Source organism: Silene latifolia, chromosome 1, assembly GCF_048544455.1.
Source record: "Silene latifolia isolate original U9 population chromosome 1, ASM4854445v1, whole genome shotgun sequence".
NCBI classification, from domain to species: domain Eukaryota; kingdom Viridiplantae; phylum Streptophyta; class Magnoliopsida; order Caryophyllales; family Caryophyllaceae; genus Silene; species Silene latifolia.
Genome location: NC_133526.1, coordinates 87,459,775 through 87,485,279, shown reverse-complemented (window position 1 = coordinate 87,485,279; position 25,505 = coordinate 87,459,775). Strand labels below are relative to the sequence as shown.

The following is a 25,505-nucleotide window of genomic DNA, read 5'->3' as shown; positions in this document are numbered from 1 at the left end:
ATTGGCTGACTAGAGTTTGACATTACTGTCGTGCGACGGTGGTGATCAGTTGATCCCCTTAGGTCATACCTATAGGGAAATACTCTTAATTGATTATTTAATTGATCGTATACCGATACGAGTTAATTAAATTGCTTAAAATTGACGGATGATTTTGTGAGTATAATTTACGTATCTTATTGTAAATATGATTAAATAAGACACGGTCTAAGTAATCGAATTATTTTATTACTTGGATGAAATTATTGTTTACAGAAACAATTGGAACGGAATGAATAAATCATTATAAATACAGAATGTTGTAATTTATAATCTGGAAACATTTTTGGTACGAGTAATTACGAATTACTAGTCAATTTTGTAAATGACATATTTTATGAGTATGTAGATTTTTAATATGATAAAAATACATTACATTATGACATGTCATGTAACATGTTACATGTGACAAATTTGACAAATGACAAAATAAAATGGATTCTCCATTTTATGCCCAAAACCGAAAATAAAGGGGTGTGTACATAGTTTATATTGTGTTGTTTATTTTTAAATGAAAACACAATCATAACACTAGGTAGTAGGCTTGCATGCCTAGTCTCTTGTGAAGAGCACAAATGAAAAGTGTTGGGCAACCTACCCAAGCAATGTTCGGCCATCCCACAAGAAAGAGAAGAGCCCTTCTTTTTCATAATCAATTCATTCATTTTTCCACTACATAATTTTCTAGTGTAAGAAAGTTGATATTCTCTACATCTTATGAGATTTCTAGAGAAATAAACCACAAAAATACTCCCTCTTGACCGAAATTTCAAGAGTGAAAATGCAATTTATATTGTGTCAATTTTATAGTAAAACTAATATTATTACTAGATCTAAATAATATTGGTTATTAAGAGATTCCTTGGGTATATGCTTTTGGGAGGGATTCTACACTTGAATCCTTGTTCTTCCATTTGGAGAGCTCAAGAACAAGTGAGTAGGTGAACTCACTTGTGCCCATAAATCCGAAAATCACAATGTAAGATGATGGTTTCTTCTTTATATTGTTTTAATGTTTGCATGCATAAGTTTCACCATTTAATTTTATGACAAATTAAATTAAAACATATATGAGTATGTTAGTATATAGATCTTCCTTTCCTTCAGTATATATATACATATATGGTTGAGGTAGGTCAGTTTAGGATTAATATAATAATATTAGAATCAATTTAGGAAATAGTGGAATTAGGAAAGTAATTAACGCGTGTCCTACTCAGCTAGTTCAGCTTTGCGCACTAATTTTCAAACAGTTGCCATTTCTTCGTTACTTATCGGAATTAAGTTTGTGACCATGCGTTGGAAAGCTAAGACCATAAGCTTTCATCTTCAATTTGAATCACCCTTATCGGAGCTAGAAAACTATAGATATAACTATTTGAAAATTCCTCCAAAACAAGCAATCATATTTCCAATTTATAACACATTTGTTCAAATTCCTTATTATTCTTTCATAGTCTACACTATACTTGGACATACACAAAGAGTCCTATAACCTTAGAATATGAGGGGTATTACAGTCTTCCCTCCTTAAAATGAATTTCGTCCTCGAACTTCGCGCGTGCTACCTACTACTTTGAACTTACTCCACTTACACCTTCCTTAGCAATGTTATCATGACTAACTCACATTATGACACTACTTACACATATTAGACAACTATATACTTACCATTAACTTTAGTAGTATCACATTCTACCTCCCTTAAAAAGAATTTCGTCCCGAAGTTCCCTATCCATCATAAAATCCCAAATACCCATAAGTTCTTACTACTGCTCTCCCAAATACTCAAAAACATCATGGTGCACCAGCAACATTTACAACCACTTAACCCTCTAGTCCACCCTAATGTTATAACAGAACTCATCACGCTTACCAACACTTACTAAAACAAACAAATAACAAATAAAAATTTAATGCTACTTCCGCAATATGGCATCCTACCCCTCTTAAACTTAAGGTTACGTCTGCGTAACCTCAAAGACTACACAACACTTACCAAAATCTTCCAGACTTCTTTCCATGACTACCAACTCGCTTATACCTTAACTAAGTATTCGTCTAAAACATACAACTCATCGCTCTGCCAACAAAAGTATATATGTGACACCCCGCGATAATGCGGAAAATATAACTAATAAATTTAAGCGGAAAATATAAAATTTTCACATCCTTTTTTGACTGATTAACTTTAACGGTGTTAAGTTGCCATATAACCTAAAAGTAAGAGGAGAAAAGGCGGGAAAGTTAACCTAATACTCAATTAGTTGACCTTTCTTATTCTTCTATTACCCAGTATTATTATCCCTAAATCTTCTAAACATTCATTCTCTCTGAAACGCAAAAACCAACTCTAACTTCTCTTAAATTAATCTCCCTCCTGAATGCATCTTTATAAACTAAACTCTAAATCTTGATTTCTTCATCTGTTCAACATAAAGGTAAGATATTTTACTTGTTCTCATTATTTTTTACTGTTGAAATTTGTGGTTTATTATAGATTAGGGTTGTTGATTAAAGTTTTGGTATTTTGATGGTTTGCATGTAGCAAATTTTGAATATTTACAGCGTAAACTACATTTTGATTGCTTGCATGTACCAGATTTTGATGGTTGATCAAAGAAATATGCTTAGATTTAAATTATTGGTATTTTTCTGGTTATTTATTTGTATTTTTATTGTTAAAAAATGATAGGATGGCTGCTGTTCGGTTGGAATGTCATTACAAAGCTAAGTCCTTTGATTGGGCCATTTATGATGTTGATTTGGTCCAATTATTAGACCTAATTAGTGATTTTGGGGAGGAATCTATGAAGCAAAATGTTCTTATTCCTGATGTATACGATATGTATTACAAAAATGGGTGTAAGATATATATTAGGAGTGATGTGGATTTACTTAATATGTTTGATCATTTTGCTGGGCATGAGACAATTCATATTTGGATTGAGGAAACAAAGAACCCTATCAGACATTTTGAAATGTTGCGTGAGTTACAAAGAGTACAAAGGGAAGAAGCTAAAAGAAAACAGAGACATCAAGAGGAGAGGGATAGAAGGGAAAGGGAAGCTTTGGAGGTAGAGGCATTAACCATAGATATTCCTGTTGTTGATGTGGAAACAAATGAAACCATCTTTGTGAGTGTATGAATCTGAAGAGTTATCCAACATAAACCCCAATGTTACACAATCTGATCCAAATTCCTCTCATAATACAATGCCCCAAAATCCTGAAAATGAGTCAAATCCCCAAAATTATCCCACTAATAACAGGTTTACTTCAGACACCCATGACAACCAAAACCCTCCTAAGAATGGCACAAATACTCAAAATGAGCCAAATTCACAAAATGACACAAATGGGATAAATGAGACTCAATTTTCCCAAAACTGTCCCACTCATAACAGATTTATTTCATATATTCCTTATGAATACACAACACCAAACCCCTCAAAAAAATCTGATCAATCACAAAGGAAAATCCCTAAGACTACAGCTAGGAGGAAGGGTGTGTATGTGCCTTCATCATCTGGTAAAGGTCAGATTGTGGATGAAAGTGGAACTAGTAATGTGAGGCCAAGGAGAACTATGAGAGTAAAAGAACACATAGAGGAGGAGGAGGAGGAGGAGAGTTATGATAGAAGCAACGAGAGCACAGATGATGACTATAACACTGATGAAGCAGTAGTGATACTGATAAGAGTATGGATGAGGAAGAAGATGGGGTGAGTTATGGCTGTAATGAAGAAAATGAATGCATTGCTCAAAATTCAACAGAAATGCATCATTTTGATAAAACCATTAATGGTACCAATGAAGATGATGGAGAACACTACTTTGATAGGGCTTATAAAAATGGTAGAATGTATATACCTCAAAGATGGGGTGAAATTACACTTCAGCCATGGTTGTTGTTTATGTCAAAAGATGAGTGGTTGTCAGTGTTTTCTGATTATTGCATCCAGTAAGGCTTCAGTGTTGTTGTTTTAAAGTCTGACAAAGCAAGGTATACTGCTGAGTGTGGTAGTGAAAATGCACATGGAAGATCCATTGTTCAAGGTTGCTTGATAAAATGACATGGGCAATTAAGAAAATTGAGGGGGAGCATAACGAATTTTTTTTCCTGAAGAAGAATCCTATGGCAACAACAATATGGATGGTGAAGAAATTAGAGTCAGACCTCAAAGCACAACCTAATATGCCTGTTAATTCCATTGTTGATTTGTTAATGCTCAAATTTGGAATTGAGGCTTGTAGAAGAACTTTGTACAAGGTGAGAGTTGTTTCTTCTGAACTTATCTTTGGAGCCCATGAGAAGAGCTATAACCTACTGCCAGCTTATGCAGAAATGATCAAGTCAACCAACCCAGGGTCTTGGGAACTCACTACATGGCATTCACCCTGCAATGATGGAGTATTCAACTTTAAGGCTATGTTTGTGACCTATACTGCTTGGATAAGAGGGTTTTTAAGGGGATGTAGGCCAATTATTGGTGTTGATGGGTGTCACTTAAAGGGGAGGTATAAGGGAATGCTCTTATCTGCCATCAGCTTAGACAGTAACAACAACATCTTCTTAGTTGCTTATGCAATTGTTGGGAAAGAGATGACTGATACATGGTCCTACTTTTTTAGGAATTTGAAAGTTGCATTCCAACAACAAGGGTGTGTCAAATGGGATTGGACATTCATCAGTGACACACTACTACAAATACAGGCAACCACAACGGCCCTTTAACAACGCTTATTCACGAAAATCATCAAAACACGTTGTAGAATTGATTCCGCGAATTTTACCAAACTTAATTACAACGGTTCTGTGTTGTTAACCGTTGTGATTGGTTTTAACAACGGGTCATACTTGAAAAACCGTTGTTAATGAAAAAACTAATAACAACGGTTAAATTTTAATCGTTGTTAATGGTTTGGAGCCAAATTAGTGAAAAGTAATCACAACGGTTATATTAGAACCCGTTTTTAATACTTTTTAACAATGGTTGTAGACTCAATAACCGTTGTTATTAATATTATGAAAATCTTAAGAACAACAGATTGCTTTATTCTGCTATACGCTACAAAACACAAACACAAGCTAATACTGCTACTATATCATCCTCCATTCCTCCCTGATCGTCTCTCTGTCTTCATCTCCGTCACTGTTGTCACGTCTTCTCTCCCTCATCGTGTTTATCAATCAGGTATATATATGTTTCTTAGCAACGCTTATAGATATAGGATTTTTTGGGTTATTATCTTATTTGTTGATAATTTAGCTTAATTGCTTTCCTGAATTTTGTTTATTGGTTTGCCTATTATTGTATTTTCTGAATTAGTTGCCTATTATTACGAATGTAGAATAATGACTTGAACTTGGATGATTGATGCAAATATGAGTAACCGCACCTACAAGGATGGTTTAGCTGAATTTTATGAATTCGTTTCGAACAATTTGAAAGGTTCTTCTAGTATTGCATGTCCTTGTGAAAGATGTGGTAATATTAGCTATATGGCTTTTCCGGACGTTAAAATACACCAGAAAAGGTATTAGGGGTCGGGTTGAAAAAATTGTGACACGTGAAATGTTGCATTTAGCACACACGTATGTGCTAAACAACGAAGGTGAGGTGAAACCTTATATTCAACAACACAAAGATGAGCCCAAATACGATCACCCAAACAAGTCCGAGAAGTGGATTGGGAACGAGCATACGAAGACGTTTGCAGAGTGGTTTAGGAATATTGTCTTAGAGTGTACTGATCAAACTGGTGATGACATCACTCCCAGGTTACTACGTCTTGGTTTAGGTCCAAATGCCAGGGTCACCTTTTACAACAGTTTTGCCATTAATGGATATACTTTTTACACCCGCGAGCAAGATGAGTTGAGCACAATGCAAAATAGTGGTGTGAGTTCTGAATTTGAGGCAATGCACTTTGATACTTCAAAAGATAAAAAGCCTATTTGGGGAAAATGCCTTTATTATGGTGTTATTCAAGAAATATTGGTACTAGATTACATTAATTTCACAATGCCTTTGTTTCGATGTAACTGGGTTGATAACAACATCCATTGTGTCCGAAAGGATAAGATGGGATTTACGTTGGTCAATCTGGGTAAGGTTGGCAATAATAAGGATGATCCTTTCATAATGGCATCCCAAGCTAAACAAGTGTTCTATGTCACCGATCCTATGGATAAGAAGTGGTCTGTTGTACTGTCTATAAGGAGTAGAAGGAGTAGTCCATCCGATAATGGTGATGATGATCAGGATGTCGTTTTTGAGGGAATGGATCAGTCTACCACTGTATCTTATTTCGACGATGTTGACACTGATCATGAGGACACTGAAAGCATCTATATGCGTGATGACCATGGTGAAGGTATTTGGGTTAACGAAGAAACTATGACATCCAAGAAACGTCCCCGATCCTGAGATAGTTCATCAGGACACAGTGATATGGACGACCAACATTTTGAGTCATTTTCAGACCAATAATTTGATGGTTTAATTTATTGGTAAATCAATAATGGTCATTATATTGTTAAATAAAAATTCCCAAATTTGCATGGCATGGTAAATCCTGTAGCTTAGATATGCAAAGAGTATGCATGCATCTTTGGTGTTGTCTTATTTTCTTGATCTTATTATTAGATGTGGATCTTTGGTGTTGAAATTCTTTGAATAATGTTGCAAAGTATATGGTGCTTTCTTTTACAGTATGTATTGTTACTGAGTTTGGACTGTAATGGAATTACAGTAATTTTTTTAAAAAAAAGAGGTTCAACAATAACAACGGTTATATTTAAATTACCCGTTGTTAATACTTTCAACAACGGGTGTAGTACCTCTACCCGTTGTCAATGATTTTTTTGACATATTTCATTTGGCGCAAATTTGGTGAAAATATATTACAACAGGTATATTTTAACCGTTGTAATAAAGTTTTGACAACGGTTGAGTTTTATTGACCCGTTGTTATTAACATATAACAACGGTTCTTCTTTGAGCACCCGTTGTCAATAGTTTGTCTTAATAAAAAACTAATTTAGAAACCCATACAGCATGCCATACACAAACACACACAACATTAGTTCAACCGTTGGTATCCTGAGTTAATTCTTCTCTTTTCCTCGCTTTCTACATTCTCGTTGCCGGCCGTCGCCCAATTTCCGACGCCCATATTCTGTTGCCTTCCTTATCATCCTTCTCGTTCTCTTTATCATCATCATCATCAGGTATGTTCACTTTAATTTTGTGTTTAGTCATTAGGGTTTTAAGACGATCATCTTTTTTCTTTTTCATGCATCTGTTTGTTTTTCGTCTTCTTTGTTATCTTTATCATCCCGCATCATCTACTTCACTCCTCTTATTAGGGTTTAGGATTTTAGAAGCTCAATCTGTTGTTTTAAATTTTCATTCCTATTAGGGTTTAGGGTTTTAGATAATACTCTGCATGTACGTTGTTAAGTTGTTCATTTCCTATATCATTCATATTTGGGTTTTAGGATTATCATGGGTGAAAAACGTAAAAGAAGTCAAAAGAATAATAATCCTCAGGATAATAAGCCTGGTGAGAGGGGTGCTACGAAGTGCCAGAAAGTCCTTGCAGCTATAGCCGCTAAAAAGCCGTTGGAAATAACATGGAGTGAGATGGGTTTCCCTACTGGTCCAAATGTGGGTTTTTTCTCCAGTTGGATTGGTACTTGCACAAGACAGTTTGTGCCTATCCATTTAGATGATTTTAGAAATTTGAATCCAAAATTGGCGGAGCTATACTTGGCTCGTGTAAAGGAAGACTTTATTATACCCGATGAAAGCCATGATAAGTATTTAATGCATAAGGCAGCGGATGTCCACAGGCAGTGGAGGTGTGACGTTGCTAGGGATTGGTTGTATGTGGACAAGGCAACGGGGGAAATGCGTAAGAGCCCACCGAAAAACAAGTGTCCCACCATCAAGCAGGAACAATGGGATCTTTTCAAAAAGATGAGAACTACTGAGAAGTTTCAGGTTAAATATCCTCGCCTTTTAACGATTTACCTATCATTTTTTTAATTAATGAGTCCTTTATATAATCTTTTTATTATCTCATCTACTTGCGCTTTTGTATAATTATTTTAAGGCCGTTAGCAGAAGAAATCGTGCTAACATTTCATGCAAGAAGGGGAAATGGTATGGTTCTCGAGGCGGTTACAGAAAGATAGAAGAGAACCTCGTAAGTAGCATGCATTATTCCCCTGTGAGACATTATTTTTTTAATGACACTTGGACTTGCATTGATACACATTTACGTGTATAAATGTTACCATGTTAATGTGTAGGTGGCAAAGGGAGTGAAAGAGGTGGATCGGCATGTAACTTATAAAGAAGGACACACGCCTAAAGGATCCCGGTCGCGTGACAAATATGATGAGGAAGTGTTGGCCAACATAGTAAGCATTATTTTATTAAGACGAGTTCATTACTAACTTTATTATTTTAGTCACAAATATAATTTGAAGTTTATTTAATATATTATAGGACAACGTATTGAAAGAGGTAGAAGAAGGGAAATTCACTCCCAGTGGTCATAATGACGTTCTTGCTAGAGCGATCGGCCGACCCGAACATCCAGGTCGTTTGAGGGGCGTCCCGTTACAGGTTGGAGTAACGAAATATTATGTGACAACTGCCCCGATAAAGAAGAAAAGGAAGACTAAGTCTGAGAAGGCTGACATGGTAACATTTATTCTATTATTTTCATTTAAGTTCAATTCACATGTTATTGTTGGGATAAAAATTGCTGACACATTACATTCTTGGCACGCAGACTTGATTAATGGCATCCGTACTACTAAAGTGAATGAATCTTTGGAGGCAAGCTTTCCGAAGAAGAAGTGAAGATGATGGAGGATGTCATTTCTAAAGGGGGTAATAATAAGGTACAACAGATTGGTCAAGAGGCCGCTACTACCTTGGCAATACATGAGAAGGAAGTATCGGTCAATGAGATTCAGAAAGATCAGGTACCTAATAATGCTTCTGAAGTTGTAACAACTAAAGCCGATCAGGTACCTAATACTTCCTTATTTTTCTTTTCTTTTTTTTTTTGGGTAAGATCAAGGGGTGTGTTCCCTGCCAGCTCTAATGCTATAACTTCTGACTTGCTTGGTGCCATTGGTTAATTTTATTATTAGGTAAATAATGGGTCTGAAAAGGAGATGCAACTTGAGAAGACGGTTGATGGAAAACAGCATACATCTCCTTCAAGTCAGTTCCCTGTTTTCAGTAAGGTATGCATGAAGTGTTTAATTAGTTAAATTTATATGAATTCTATTAAATTTTGGGATATAATAATGTATGTGTATATTCTTCAGGCCGTAAACAAGAGGCCAGTTATTCTTGCTGACCCTAAAACCAAAAAGCCACATGTGCGTGTTGGCCGGGGTCTCGTAGAAATGCACACCAAATCTGCAGCAGCGGAAACTGTAGTTCATGGCGAAAACATTTTGCCGAATAATACCAAAGTAGAGATAATTACAGTCTTTCCAGGCCATGAAGACTTTCAACTGCCTGTCCCAGTTCATGACGACATTACCATTCTGGAAGATGTGGTTGGAAGTTTCATCCAATGGCCTGAAACTCACATCTACTTGGCTCGGCCGTCTCCGCCTAAGCAGCGGAAAGCAGTTGGGGTTAGAAGAAATACCTTTATATATATGTTAAATTTTTAATTGTTGAATGTTTTTATATGTTATTTTTTTTTTGTAGGGAACAAAAAAGCCGGCTTTGGCGGATAAGCCTAAGTCCACAGACATGCCAACGACCTCGTCGAGACAACAACTTGATGAGGTATTTAATTAACTTCTCCATTTTTTTAAAAACCTCGCTCCCTTTATTTATATTTTGTCTGTATTTATAAAAAGCATGGTAATTTTGTGTAGGGGACAAAAAGACTGATAAGCCTAAGTCCCCGGTCTTACTCGCTACTACTACCTCATCATTGAAAGAGCAGGTTGACGAGATATTTAATTAAGTACGCTTTTATTTTTATTACTCCAACTAGGATATGTTACCTTTGGATTTTTTATTATTTTAATTATCTACTACATGTGTAGGCTGGTGGTAGTAGCACAAAATCAAAAACTCATTCTTTCCCGGACCTGAAAGAAGTTAGGAGTTTAAACGACTCACAATATTCTGGGAAGGATTACATGCAAAAAGTAAGAACGGCGACGATGAGGAAAGCGCATGAGGAGAGGTGGCCATCGCATAGCCACCGAGCAATTGATAGTTATTCCGCTCGAGGAGGATATTCTGGGGGTTGAGCGCCAAGCACTTATATCATGGGATATGCTAGCCTTATGGGCTGGCCTAGACCAGATTGATGTGGCACACCTATTTGTTTGGATGAAGTAAGTTTCTTAATAAATAATTTCATATTCTAATATTCTGACTACTAGATAGTGTTTTAAATACCGGAATTAATACCGTAATAATGTAGGATATTGAAATTGAGAGTGATCCCCGAGAAGAATATTCCATCTGATCAATACGGATTCCTGTGCCCCTATGTTTTATCTTTATTTATTCCGATTTCTCGTTCAAGAACGGGTAGATTATATTGCTCAAAGCAATTGGCGACAACCAAGAAGCTGATTTTTGGCGCTTATAATGAAAAAGGGTAATAAACAAATTAATATTACGTTTCCCCCTACAATTGCATTTTCATAACTAATATATGTACTTGTTAATAATGATGATGTCTCTTGATGTAGGACTCATTGGGTGCTAGCAGCCATCATGCCGACAAGGAAAAAAGTATTCTGGTTGGACTCTATACATCATCCACCAAGCGAGACTTTTAAGCGTTTGATTAATAAGTAAGTTTATAATACTGATTTATTTATAATAACATTAAGTTTCAATTTTTATTTATAGAAAAAAGCTCATTTTTGCCCCTAAAAAAATGAGTTTCTGCCTCCTTTTTTATTTAAAAAAAAAAGGGCATTTGAGAAGAGAAGAGCAAACGAGCAGGATCAACCCGGAAAGATTTCGATGTTGGCCCGATTTTTATTACGATAACAGGGGTACGTGCTCAAATACAATGACATTAAGTGCAAAAATCTGTGTTTAATACTAATACAATACCTAAAGTTCAAGATTCTGATGTGAGCCTTCTCTCGTTTGTTTGTTTTTATGTAATAATAGGCCCCTCGCCAGCCAGATAGCATACAATGTGGATACTACGTTTGTCGGTTCATGTTGGAGATTATTAGGCGAAGATATATCATTATTCCAGAAAAGGTTAGTAATTTAATAATGTGTTTATTACTTTTTTTAAATTAGAGCTAATGTTGTCTTGCTTGCTGCTATATATACCATGATGTTGCTATGCAGTAATTGTTGTTGTTACAATAATGTCTTCTCTTTGTTTTTTCCGCAGTATGTAATCAACCCGTCACAACAGATTGAGGAGTACTCAAGTATAGATATAGACGAGGTAAGAGACATGTTAGGCAAATACGTCTTAGAAAATAGAAATGTATGATACTCAGAGTTTAGATCAACTTATTAGTAAAATTTTTGTTGAAGTTAGGGAATGATTAGTTCATGTAAATTCAACTCCTTGTAAGTATATATATATATATATGATGCTGCTGTTGTGGTTGAATTGAATCTATTGAGTTCTGATGAACCCAGCTGTGATTTATGCTGGTGCTGGTATACGGTGCTGCTGATATATGCAGGTTTTTGAATGGCATGAAACAAATTTAATTTTTCAAAATATTAGGAGTTCTTAATAAAAACGGTTACTAAAAAAAACCGTTGTGAATACCTTCCACAATGGTTAATAAAAATAACACCGTTATGAATGACTTTCACAAATACCGCGCATAATATTCAACAACAGGTTTTAAACGAAGAACCGTTGTTAAAAGTCTTAACAATTTTGGAGGTAAAGTTACAACAACGGGGTTTAAACTAAGAACCGTTGTTACTAACAAGTTCAACAACGGGTATGTATCATAAACCCGTTGTTAAAAGACTTCACAATTTTGGAGGGAAAGTTACAACAACGGTTATACATATGACAACCATTGTTATATTATTCCCTCCAAATTTTTGAAACACTTTCCACAACGGAGAACACCCAACAACAACGGCTTTTAACCGTGGTGAATACATTCGACAACGGTTTCATTAAATAAACAAACCGTTGTAAATACCTTTTACAACGGCCGCTTTAACAACGTCCGCTTTTTGTTTTTACAACGGTTTTTACCCGTTGTTATAGCCTGTATCTGTAGTAGTGACAGAATGAAGGGTGTTGAGAAAGCATTAGAGAAAGAGTTCCCTCAAGCTACAAGGAGGATTTGTGCACAACACTTGTACTCAAATTCCAAAGAAAAATTTCCTAGGCCTTTGTATCATCATCTGTTTTGGACTGCAGCCAATGCAACATCTTTTTATGTGTTTAATAAGATGTTGGACAAGATGGGAAGTATGTCACCAGCAGTTGTAGGGTACTTGTTAGATGTGCCACAACAATGGTCCAAGCACCAATGTGACACCCTCATTCATTGCGGAAAAGTAAACACGTAATTCTAGAATAAAACTGCATGGATATGTTTGTAAAAGGTTCATTTGGATAAAAACCTGTAATTTTTAAAACCTGAACCTGTTATAAAGATATCCAAATTGAAAGGTGTCAAAACATACAAGGTCTAAATAGAAGTTTCATAACATAACCATCGCTAAAGTCGCGAATAACAAAGTTATACAACCAAATGTAAAGAGGGAGACATATGTCCCTAAAATGTATGTGACATAAAAACTCGTATAAGAGTCTCTACAAATAAAACCAAATCTAAGTAAGTCCCAAGGTTACTTTGCTCGCTAGCTCGTCCATGAACCCCATATAAGCATCACCATACCTGTCGATCACATTTTATACAAATACGAAAGCCACAATCAGTGGGGAGTAACTCCGAGTTCTCCCAGCCACGAAATGTCATAATTAATATAACATGTAAACATAAGAATATGAATGTGAATAAAACATAGCCTTAGCATATAGATGCTAGACAATCGTGCTTATCATGTGACCAACAATATAACAACACACAGTCCTAGCATGTGAATACTAGACCGACTCATACTACACTATCATGTGAATCACATAACATCCAGGAATCCAAACTCTATCAACCATAGCCGGCTTGCATCTCACCTTCTATGATTGATAGAATCATCAAACAAGAAAGGACAATATATCTAGAGATAGGCATAAGTTCCTAGTACAGTCAATAGTCACTCTGTAACTCGAGTCTATACCACGAGGTAAGGTAAACACCCTAGTCCTAAACCTGCGCAGACCTAGCAAGATGCGGAAAACTACCGCATCCAAGACCCATGATAACAACACATGAGTACCCCTAAGGAGTCCACCAAAGGGTTGGCTAGTACTTAAGCTGACTACATACTTCTAAGAGTACGTCAGGAAGTCATACCTTAACTTGGATATTAACCCACCAAGCTAAGACACAAAGGCTATTAAGCGGTGAACATACACTCGTCAAAGACTATAAGGGCCTATCTAAGACGATGGTCTAAGATACCAACACCACACAAGACAAGTAGGACACCCACTTAACCATAAGAGGGGCAAAGAGTCCAAACTTGGCAACATAAATACTGATACTCAAATCAAGGACTCTAGGATAACATCCTTCCTTGTGAAAGGCTACAAAAATGTAAATTCAGCTAACAATCCAACAATATCCACAATCTCATTAGTAATCTAAAACTCAGCGAACCGTTAATCTCATAATTCATGAGAACAAGCTAAAATGGCAACAAGGCAAGAAGACTCAAGTATAAGGCAACCAATTCATCCAACAACCAACATATGAAAAGACAATCATACTCAAAGACAAATCCTCGACCTTAGTCCCGCGACGGGTCATCGGTCAAATCGAGGCTGACCGGTTTAAACCTAGCTTGACCAAACTCATTTGGTCAAATTGGCCCAGCTCAGAGTCTTGGCCCATTTTGGCCCACATCACGGAATTTACCACAATGTCATACTCTTGCCATTTTTAATTTCTATCATGTAAAAACTATTGACATAGAGAAAATATGCCAACTTATAAAATAACCAATTCAACGGAAATATTAGCTTAAACAATTTCCTACATGCCAAAATACCAACATACTTCAAAACATGAACCATAGGCCAAAAACATCAAACAATAGACCCAAGACCCGACCCAAAGTGACGGGTCAAAATCCGGGCCAGACCCACCGGGCCTGCCGGGTCTGCCGCGCCCCTTTGTGGGCTGTTTTGGGCGGATTTTCTGCCCCTTTTCCCTTTTTCCTACCAAAATCCGTCTCAAGCTCAATTTAATACCGTCTCAAGCAACAATCAACAATACCCATTTCTTTTCAATACTCAAGTATATTAAATAACCATAAATTAGTGAACTTTAACAACACAAGTCATGTGAAAAACGAAACTAACACATTATCAATCACCTAAACACTTAACAAACAACAAACACAACATCTATGTGACATTAAATCGTCGAGTAACTCGGAATAGTTACCTTAAACTAGCAAAGAGACAAGTAATAACTTGAGAAAGCTTCTAAAACCCAAAATTACTCTTCATCTTCAACCACATATGAGTCACCTAACTCATCTTCAAATTCATCACCTATAAGAACAACAAAAACACAATTATGAAGCTTAAATTCGAAACCCTAAAAGATGAGCCTTAAAACAAAAATTGGGGAAATGAAAGTAAAGCTTACTAGGAGATGAGGAATGAAAAGAGGATTCCAAGCATATAATTTTTATGAAATTTGGTGGAGAAATGGAGGATTTATGAAGGATTTAGGGTTTGTAAGGAGGATTTTTGGTAGGTTTTTGGTGTTTGAGAGAAGGAGGAGATAGATTGAGAATGGAGGAAATGAAAGTTGAAAGAGGAGACAAATGGAGGGAGGTGGGCGGTCCAATTGGCATGGGGAGGTTGGTCAATTGTTTACGTTTTGGGTTTGCTTCGACGGTAATTAGAAATATTCGTCGAACGCGATTTCCGAGAATATTAAAGTTCTTAAACACGATTTTACTAAAAGATTAAGTACTCATTTGCCCAATATCCAAACTCGTTTACCCAACGACCGTAAGAAATGGGAAAATCCCAATATTACGAATTTTATCAGAAATCTATTTTATCAAAGTAAAAGGTTTAAATATAGTTTAAATTACTTTTAAACATTTCTAAACTATCAAAAGTGATTACATTACTTCAAACTAAAATAAAATTATATTTTATCAAATTATTATTATTTCAAATAAATTAATATTAAATTAAAATGGATTAAAATATTACTTTTAAAATATAACAAAGGTCTTCAAATTTACGGGGTGTTACAATCATCCCTCCTTTTAAGAAGTTTCGTCCCCGAAACTTAGAAGAAGGAACATTGTATATATGTAGGTCTTTCTCTTTAAATCAATTAATCAACATCTTAAAAACATAAACTTATGAAAATATACGTGTCCTTTCAATGGAACGGAAATATCCTCGTCGGTCGCCCGAGAACACCAACATTCCAAATCAGAACAAAAATTCATTTTTACGCCAACAACTGAGAAAACTAATTATCGGACGTCTCCAATAACGAGCCTTAACACTCATTGACGTTAAAACCAGTGGGAAAACATTAAAACATTTTCAAAAACCTTTAGTTCGAAACTCTTCAATAAGGATAATGACTCCACTAATCATGACTAAACTCTAACTACGGCTCTTATACAACAAAGCAATGACTACTAACGCGGAGAATATTCAGGGAAGGAGAGGAACACTCGAAAGGATAGCTAAAACTCACAAGGATTAGATAAAGGAACGGAAAGTACCTCGCGAGAAGAGTTCGGGATATTTAGCTAACATAGAAGATTCAGGCTCCCAAGTTTCTTCTTCGACATTTCCACAACGCCAAAGGATACGAACTAGGGGCACCACTTTGTTTCTAAGTTGCTTGTTTGCCCTTTCGAGGATTCGGATCGGCCTTTCTTCCAAAGCAAAGTTAGGTTCCAAATCTGGGATTTATTCTTGAATAACATGGCTCGGATCACTAATGTACTTCCTCAACTGAGATACATGGAAGACATTATGAACCTTGCTCAAATTCGGGGGCAACTCTAAACGGTAAGCAACGGGACCAATCTTCTCAAGCACACGGAAAGGTCCAATTTTATTGGGACTCAGCTTTCCTTTCACACCAAAATGTTTCACCCCTTTCATACGTGACACCTTAAGGAATACTCGATCATCAACCTCAAAGGCAAGTGGTCGACGACGGGCATCAGCATACGATTTCTGTTTGTCTTGAGCGGCTTTCATACGCTCTCGAATGATCTGAACATGATTGATGGTCTCAGTCACCAAATCGGGTCCCAACACATGAGCATCTTGGACTTGATCCCAATAGACCAGACTACGGCACTTCCTACCATACAAAGCTTCATAAGGTGACATCTTGATAGAAGTATGATAGCTATTGTTGTAGGAGAATTCAATAAGAGGTAAGCACTTCTCCCAAGAAGTGTGGAAGTCTAAAGCACGAGCACGGAGGAGGTCCTCTAAAGTCTGGATAGTCCTCTCAGTCTGTCCATCTGTAGCGGCATGAAAAGCGGTACTCATTAATAGCTTACTACCCATAGCTTCTTGCAAAGCAGTCCAGAAACGGGAACAGAATCTCGGGTCACGATCTGAAACAATATCCTTAGGCACTCCATGGTAGCGTACTATCTCCTTCACGTAGGAACCAGCTAGGACATCTAATCTCCATGTCTCCTTGATAGGTATAAACCTAGCACATTTGGTCAATCGATCTACAACCACCCAAACCGCATATTTTCCACTAGCAGTCTTAGGTAAAGCCATCACAAAGTCCATGGAGATGGACTCCCATTTCCAAAGGGGAACATCCAAAGGTTGTAGCAAACCCCCGGGTTTCTGATGCTCAATCTTCACTTTCTGACAGGTAAGACACTTGCTAACATACTCTAGGACATCAATCGTCATCCTAGGCCACCAAAACTGTAATCTCAAGTCTTTATACATCTTGTCACCACCAGGATGAATAGAGTAAGGATAAAGGTGAGCTTTATCAAGGATCTTCTTCCTCAACTCGGCTACTCTCGGAACATACATCCTACCTTGGTAACGAAGGTATCCATCACTATCCACCACACAATCCTTAGCTTGCCCAAGTTGGATTTTTGCTTGAATGGACTTGAAAGTAGCATCCTCAGGTAGCCACGTATGGATCTCACGGTAAAAGTCGGGTTCTGCACTCAAGGCACTAAGATAGTCAAAGCCCTTCCCAATAAGGCTTATCCCTAACTTTTGAAATTCCGTGATCAAGTTCATTAGGTAACACACGGATAGTGCTCAAAGAGTGACTAGTCTTCCTACTCAAAGCATCGGCCACCACATTTGCTTTCCCTTCATGATAAATCAACTCGGCATCATAATCATTCACCAACTCTAGCCATCTTCTTTGCCTCATATTCAATTCTTTCTGGATAAAGATACACCTCAAACTCTTATGATCGGTATAAATGCGGCAATGAACTCCAATAAGGTAATGCCTCCATGTCTTCAAGGCATGTACCACGGCGGCTAATTCAAGATCATGAGTTGGATAGTTCACCTCGTGAACCCTCAGTTGTCGAGAAGCATAAGCAATAACCCTTCGGTTTTGCATCAAGACACGACCTAGGCCATGCTTTGAAGCATCACAATAAACATCGGAGTCCACACCATCCTCAGGTAAGGTCAACACCGGAGCGGTAGTCAACCTAGTCTTCAACTCTAAGAAGGCATTCTCACACTCATCGGTCCACACATACTTAGACTCCTTCTTCAACAATTGAGTCATCGGTCTAGCTAACTTAGAGAAATCTTTCACGAATCGACGGTAATAACCCGCCAAACCGAGAAAGCTTCGAATCTCAGTCACATTTTTCGGACTCTTCCAATCAACAACGGCCTCAATCTTAGAAGGATCTGCCATAACGCCATCTTTGGATATGACATGTCCAAGAAAAGTTACTTGATGCAACCAAAATTCACATTTCGAGAACTTAGCATACCACTTTTGACGATGTAGAATGTCTAAGATGATACGGAGGTGTAGGGCATGTTCTTCATCATTCTTTGAGAAAATCAAGATATCATCAATGAACACCACCACACACTTATCGAGGTACTCACTAAAGGTACGATTCATTTGATCCATGAAGATAGCCGGAGCATTAGTCAATCCGAAAGGCATCACTTTAAATTCGAAATGACCATATCTTGTGCTGAAAGCAGTCTTAGGAATATCGGACTCACGCACCGGAATTTGATGATAACCCGATCGGAGGTCAATCTTGGAAAAAGTAGAAGCACCACGTAATTGGTCAAAGAGATCATCAATTCGTGGAAGAGGATACTTGTTCTTGATTGTCACACGATTGAGTTCATGATAATCAATGCAAAGTCGCATAGATCAATCCTTTTTCTTCACAAAGAGGACGGGGAAACCCCAAGGAGAAGCACTAGGCCTAATAAAGCCTTTCTCAATCAAGTCATCAAGTTGAACTCTCAACTCCTTCAATTCAGAAGGTGACATACGATAAGGATCTTTAGCAATAGGACCGGTTCCGGGAACTAGGTCAATAGAAAATTCAACATCTCTTTCAGGAGGAATCCCGGGTAATTCATCGGGAAATACATCCGGAAATTCACAAACAATGGGAACATCCTTCAAGGGAGGAAGAGAAGGAGAATTAGAAGTAGTCATTACACATAGGAATGCTTGATGACCCTTCTTCAAAGCATTCACCATCTTCATAGCTGAGATCAACTTCAAACCTGTTTGCTTTCTAACCCCTTGATAAGATACGCGAGTACCCAAAGGGCTTTTAAGGACAATCTTTTGATCTCGACATTCAAATCGAGAATGATAAGTAGATAACCAATCCATGCCCAAAATAACATCAAACTCCTCAAGTGGAAATCGAAGGAGATTAGCCGGGAAAATAGATTCCGCTATCGATATAGGGACATCCGAATAAAAATAAGAACAAGAGAAGATGTCGCCGGAGGGTAAAGATATTGATGTACTATCTCCAAGTGAGGGTTCAAGAGGTAACTTGTCGGAGACTTTCATCGATATAAATGACAAAGAAGCACCGGTATCAAATAAAACCAAACAAGGGACATCAAATATTAAGAACGTACCAGTGACTATGTCTGGGTGTGCCTCAGCCTCAGCACGGCTCATCACAAAGATGCGACCTCTCGGCCTCTCAAGAACAGCAGGAGTAGTAGTAGTCTTCCTCTCAGGACACTCATTAGCCTTGTGTCCAGGCTTGTTGCAGGAGAAACACACAAATTGCTTATCAAAGCAACCAATTCCGGGATGCAAAGGCTTCTTACAATGATAGCACATACGACCCTTAGAATTTTTGTCGTTGCTAGGAGATAGAACACGAGCACCTTGATTTGCTTGTCCACTCGGAACAAACCTCTTCTTGTTAGGATAAGAGGGGGAAGAAGTAGGCACAAAGGGTCTAGAAGGAGCAACATAAGGCCTAGAAGTGGAATAGAGTGGCCTCTTGCCAAGGGAAGTACGAGAAGCACGAGCCTCTTCATCAATAGCCCGAATAGAGATCTCGGCCCATAATGCATCATCATAGATTGAGACAAAGGAAGTAGAATCCCTACGGATCAAGCTCTTAAGCTTTGGAGTAAGCTTGTCAAGGTAAGAGAAAGCCATTTCTTCTTCATTTTTGACAAGTCTAGAAGCATAGTGAGCAAGTTCATTGAACTTGTCGGTAAAGGCTTGGACAGAAAGACTTCCTTGCTTCAAATTCATAAACTCTTTAAGCCTTTGTTGTTTCAGCTCTTTTGGATAGAACCTAGTCTCAACTAGATCCTTAAAGCGATCCCAACCAAAACCAGGCTCAAGAGTGGAAGTAGGACTAGTCATGGTCCACCATCTATCAGCTTCTTTCACAAGGAAGTGAGAAGTCAATTTCACCTTGTCCTCTTCACGAACATTATACAAGACAAAGCTCTTCTCCAATTCTCGAGACCATTCGGTGAGTGCCACCGGGTCTACTTCATCACCATAAGTTGGAGTCTTGTTTCGAGTCAATTGACTTGCCACCCAAGTGTAAGAACCGGGTCTATCACCTTCTGGAAACTGAGGAGGGGGAGGAGGAGCTAGTTGGTTTTGCTGATTCTGAAGAATCTGAGTAAGAGCTTGCAAGATTGCATTATCTACGGATCTTGGAGGGGCCATCTTGTAAAAGAGAACATTGGTTAGCACCTAACAACTAGCAATCACAAAGAGACTACAACATAAGGTCCTAAGTCTACCCATCCTACCCATCTCTCAAGTTTATTATTTTATAGTCAAGTTATTTATATTGGGGGTGCACAAACGTGCGTCGGGATAAAATATGCTCTAATACCAACTGTGACACCCTCATTCATTGCGAAAAAGTAAACACGTAATTCTAGAATAAAACTGCATGGATATGTTTGTAAAAGGTTCATTTGGGTAAAAACCTGTAATTTTTAAAACCTGAACCTGTTATAAAGATTTCCAAATGGAAAGGTGTCAAAACATACAAGGTCTAAATAGAAGTTTCATAACATAACCATCGCTAAAGTCGCGAATAGCAAAGTTATACAACCAAATGTAAAGAGGGAGACATATGTCCCTAAAATGTATGTGACATAAAAACTCGTATAAGAGTCTCTACAAATAAAACCAAATCTAAGTAAGTCCCAAAGTTACTTTGCTCGCTAGCTCGTCCATGAACCCTATATAAGCATCACCATACCTGTCGATCGCATTTTATACAAATACGAAAGCCACAGTCAGTGGGGAGTAACTCCGAGTTCTCCCAGCCACGAAATGTCATAATTAATATAACATGTAAACATAAGAATATGAATGTGAATAACACACAGCCTTAGCATATAGATGCTAGACAATCGTGCTTATCATGTGAACAACAATATAACAACACATAGTCCTAGCATGTGAATACTAGACCGACTCATACTACACAATCATGTGAATCACATAACATCCAGGAATCCAAACTCTATCAACCATAGCCGGCTTGCATCTCACCTTCTATGATTCATAGAACCATCAAACAAGAAAGGACAATATATCTAGAGACAGGCATAAGTTCCTAGTACAGTCAATAGTCACTCTGTAACTCGAGTTTATACCACGAGGTAAGGTAAACACCCTAGTCCTAAACCTGCGCAGACCTAGCGACATGCGGAAAACTACCGCATCCAAGACCCATGATAACTGATGCGTGTCTATAATACGATGTTTTACATCTTTATTTCCACGCATTTTATGTCTATTATATGTAGTTTATTCTACTATTTCCCCTATTTCTGTCTACTCTCGTATTTTTATGTAATATTGCAGATTATTGCGAAAATGTGCAGAAAATGAACCAAATCTTGACCCCGAGAGCTAAGCTTAGGGAGGACATGAATATTTGACTCGGACTTGAAGTTTAGAATGCATTTCAAGGCCTGAAAGGTGTATTGGCGTGAGTATTAGAAGCGAACTACCAGCTATGGCAGTCTATAGACTGACCTACATGGTCTATAGACCGTCAGAATGCTGCTCGACATTGCAGGCTGCTTCAGATGGCTATATCTCGAGTTATAGAGCTGATAATCGAGTGATTCCAATTGGAGGTGAAAGCTTATTCTCTTAGCTTTCCAACGCCGCGTAGAACGCCTGATTTGACCAAGTAACGAAGAAATGGCAGCTGTTTTAAGATCGGTGCGCGCTGCAGGAATTATTAGAAGCTACTGTACAGCGTCTGTGGTCGATCGACTGGCCTCAGTGGTCGATCGACCACTCCACGAGCTGATGCGTGAATTAATAGAACCTGAATTTAGAAGCCCATCGTAATTAGGTTTTAGGAAATAAGAACTACGTTGTATTCCTATATAACGTAGCTTAGGTTTCAGTTTGTGGGGGGCAGTTTTCATCATCTAGTTCTTTACACATAACTCAATAATTATTAGTTTAGTTCGTTATTTCATTAATAAAGTTTTTTCCTGCAATCGGTTTGATCTTTCCTCTGCGATCTCCTTCACGGTACTCTTCTTATATTCAGTTTCATAGTTTTATTTCGTTCATAGTTTAGAATTGTTAGAGTAGTTTCCCAAAGCCAAATTATAGTCTCATGTCATTTGCTTGCTTAGTTAAATTAATCATGAATTCAACAGCTTTATTCGTTAATCTTATCGTTGTTTTAGTCATTGTCATGAGTAGCTAAATCCCTTGTGCTAGGATGTAGGGGATCTATAGCGTAGATGGCGTAGAATTAGGCGACCTGAATTAGGGCATTGGTCGATCGACTCGTTTCTCTGGTCGATCGACTGTGCTAGTTGGTCGATCGACTGCCTATAGTGGTCGATCGACTGACGCGTGTATGATTAGCATCGTTTTTAATTTATTAATAGCAATATTTGACAGCGAGACCGAGAGGGAACCTGTTAGATGCTCAGTATTGACCAACCCATTAAGATCTAGAGATAGGGGAGGGAAATAATTGATGAATTTGAACAACTAAATTGCTAAGATCGAAAGACATGTAATTTAGGCTTTAAGAATCACTTTTCAGTGCGAGAGCTAGCATTAGTGAGACTTAGGGGCCAGTAGCATAGGCCGAAAGGAGCTACTGGTTAACTTGGACCGTGAGGACTTGTTATTTACCCATCTACACGACTTTATTTCAGACTTACCTAGGATTATGCGCCATCGCAGCTATAGTGAACCGACCGTCTTAGCATTTCTTTTATATTTGATTTAATCCAGTTTCTTTAGTTTACTTTTAATTTCATTGCCATTAGTATTAGCCAACCAATTTCAAACCCCCATTTAATTGTTACTTTTATAGACTGAAAATAGCAAACAAAATCAACCTTGTCTCTCTGTGGTTCGACCCTTACTATCACTAGCTATAGTTTTAGTTTGGAATTATAAATTTTATTTTTGTACTAAACGACGGTATCAAATTTTGGCGCCGTTGCCGGGGAGACGGTGTAATTCTGTTTGCTTTATTTTTAGTTTATTTTTCTTGTCTCAAGGAACTTTGGTTCCTTGAGGCCGTTGCTTACCTTTGCTTCTAGTTTTGCTTTTGCACAGTTAGAAGACAGGTTTTTGAGAGGAAGGCTTGAGTACTCTCAGTTTTGCGAATATGGCTACAATATATGATAATCTTCAGCCAAAGGAGCACCACCTTCCAAAGGGGCACCAGTTACCTACCCCTACTACCGGTAATTTCGAGTTTCGTTCCTCTTATATCGATTTAGTGGAGCGCAATCAGTTTGCCGGTCTGCCTGATGAGGACCCCTTGAAGCATATGGAAACTTTCACAGACTACTGCTGTTCCATACCTATACCGGCTGGGGTAACTCAGGATGAAGTAAAGGGGTTAATGTTCTTATACTCTTTGAAGGATTCAGCACGAGATTGGTACCGCTACCTTAATAGGGTAGCAGCTGGAGTCACAGATTGGACGTCTCTAGCATTAGCCTTCTATAAGAAGTACTTCCCACTTTCAAAGACTGACGCCTTGAGAGGTAAAATCACAAGTTTTCAGCAAGAAGCTGATGAGGGTTTTTGTGAAGCATGGGGACGTTTCAAAAGTTTGGTCCGAGCTGTCCCTCACCATGGTTTCCAGCAGTGGTATCTTTGCAACTTATTCTACAATTCCTTGTATGATGATTACAAGGTTATCCTGGACGAGCTGCGAATGGTAGGTTCCAAAATAATACCGGTCAGAATAAAGGTTGGAACACTATTGAGGAGATGGCAGTCCATAGAGCTGAGTTTGGTAGTTCGCGTGGAAATTCGCCAAAACAAAGTGATGAAATGAGTGCCGTTGTGACACTTATTACTTCTATTACTGCCCGTCTCGAGAAGCTCGAGGCCTCTGAAGCTTCCAAGGAAAGAGTTGAAATTCCTATCCATAATTCAGATGAGACCGCGAAGTTGAGAGAAATGGTCCAAACTCTTTTGATTCAAGTGGCGAATATGGAAGCAGCTGGAATTGAGTCCTCAAAGAATTTTGTGAAGCAATTGGAGAATATAGAGGCTAAGCAAGTCGCCAATTCTTCAAGCAAATGTGAAGGGCCAATTGAGACGATCAATGCCATTAATCTCAGAAGTGGCCTCTCTTATGAAAGTCCCGACAAGCTAGAAGAAGACTCGGGAAATGATAAAGAAGCTAGTTTAGTTTCTAGCGAAAAAACGAGCTCAATTGCCAGTACTTCTAGTCGATCGACCAACATTGTCAGTCGATCGACTGGAGTGTCAGATAAAAGAGTTTCTGACCAGAAACTAATTGAACCCAGCGCATGTGGTCTATCGACCAACACAGTCAGTCGATCGACTGAGGTTCCTGACGAAGAAGTTTCTATCTAGGAACTGTTCACGCCCAGCCATATTGGTCGATCGACCGAGCCCAATGGTCGATCGACTGGGTCTTCAGCGCAGGACGCAAATCCGTCAATTAATTTGCATGATTCTACACTTATTAATGATTTGACGGAGGTTTTAAATTTACGGAAGCCAAAGGTTGCTGATCCTATGGCCAGTATTGCAGTCCCGTATCCGGAGCGTTTAGAGAATGCAAAGTTGGAGCGTCAGTTCGACAAGTTTTTGGAGGTCGTCAAGGGTCTTGAGGTAACCGTTCCTTTCATTGATTTAATTACCCAGGTACCTTCCTATATGAAATTTATGAAAGATATTTTATCCCGTAAACGACATATAGAGGATCTTCGTGTAGTAGCTTTCACTGCAACAGCCTTTGCCCATCTTGAAATAAGCTACCTCATAAACGATTTGACCGGGTAGTTTTTCTATATCTTGCTGTATTGGGACCCATATAGTTGATAACGCCCTATGTGATACGGGGGCTAGTGTCGGTGTTATGCCGTTGTCTCTTCTTTGGGAGACTTGGTTTCACTAAATTTCGCATTTCGATATTACGTGCGGATGCGGATGGCCGACCGTACCCAATCACGGCCAATAGGTATTTTAGATGAGATACTGTGCGGATAGGGAAATTCTTTATTCCGTTGACTTTTTGGTTTTGGATATTCCGAAGACCGACACACTCCTATCATTTTAGGATGACCATTCTGCGCTTGTTGGTGCGGTGATAAATTTCGGGGATAGGACCATGATGTGCGGGTAGGGGATGAAAATTTGACCCTTTACAGACCGGCGTTCATAAGGCACCAATGCAAGTCAAACCTTGTGACGCCATATCCTCTATAGATCCTATTACGGATCCTCCTAGTGTTATTCGAGTTATATTTCTTGTCATCGACACCTGCGCTGACTTGGGAGCAAA

The 25,505-nt window shown here is 38.2% G+C and overlaps 1 protein-coding gene and 1 non-coding gene across 2 annotated transcripts; one reads left to right on the top strand and one right to left on the bottom strand.

The window, feature by feature from the left end:
- Positions 1 to 4,111: 4,111 nt before the first annotated feature.
- Positions 4,112 to 6,774, top strand: LOC141649946 (uncharacterized). Its single transcript, XM_074458615.1, has 2 exons — positions 4,112 to 4,704; positions 6,759 to 6,774. Exons 1-2 carry the CDS (start codon positions 4,112 to 4,114, stop codon positions 6,772 to 6,774), a joined length of 609 nt encoding a protein of 202 aa, XP_074314716.1.
- A 16,943-nt stretch (positions 6,775 to 23,717) lies between these two features.
- On the bottom strand, positions 23,718 to 23,824 carry LOC141619451 (small nucleolar RNA R71). Its single transcript, XR_012531711.1, has one exon. It is a non-coding gene; the product is annotated as a small nucleolar RNA R71 (small nucleolar RNA).
- Positions 23,825 to 25,505: the final 1,681 nt, after the last annotated feature.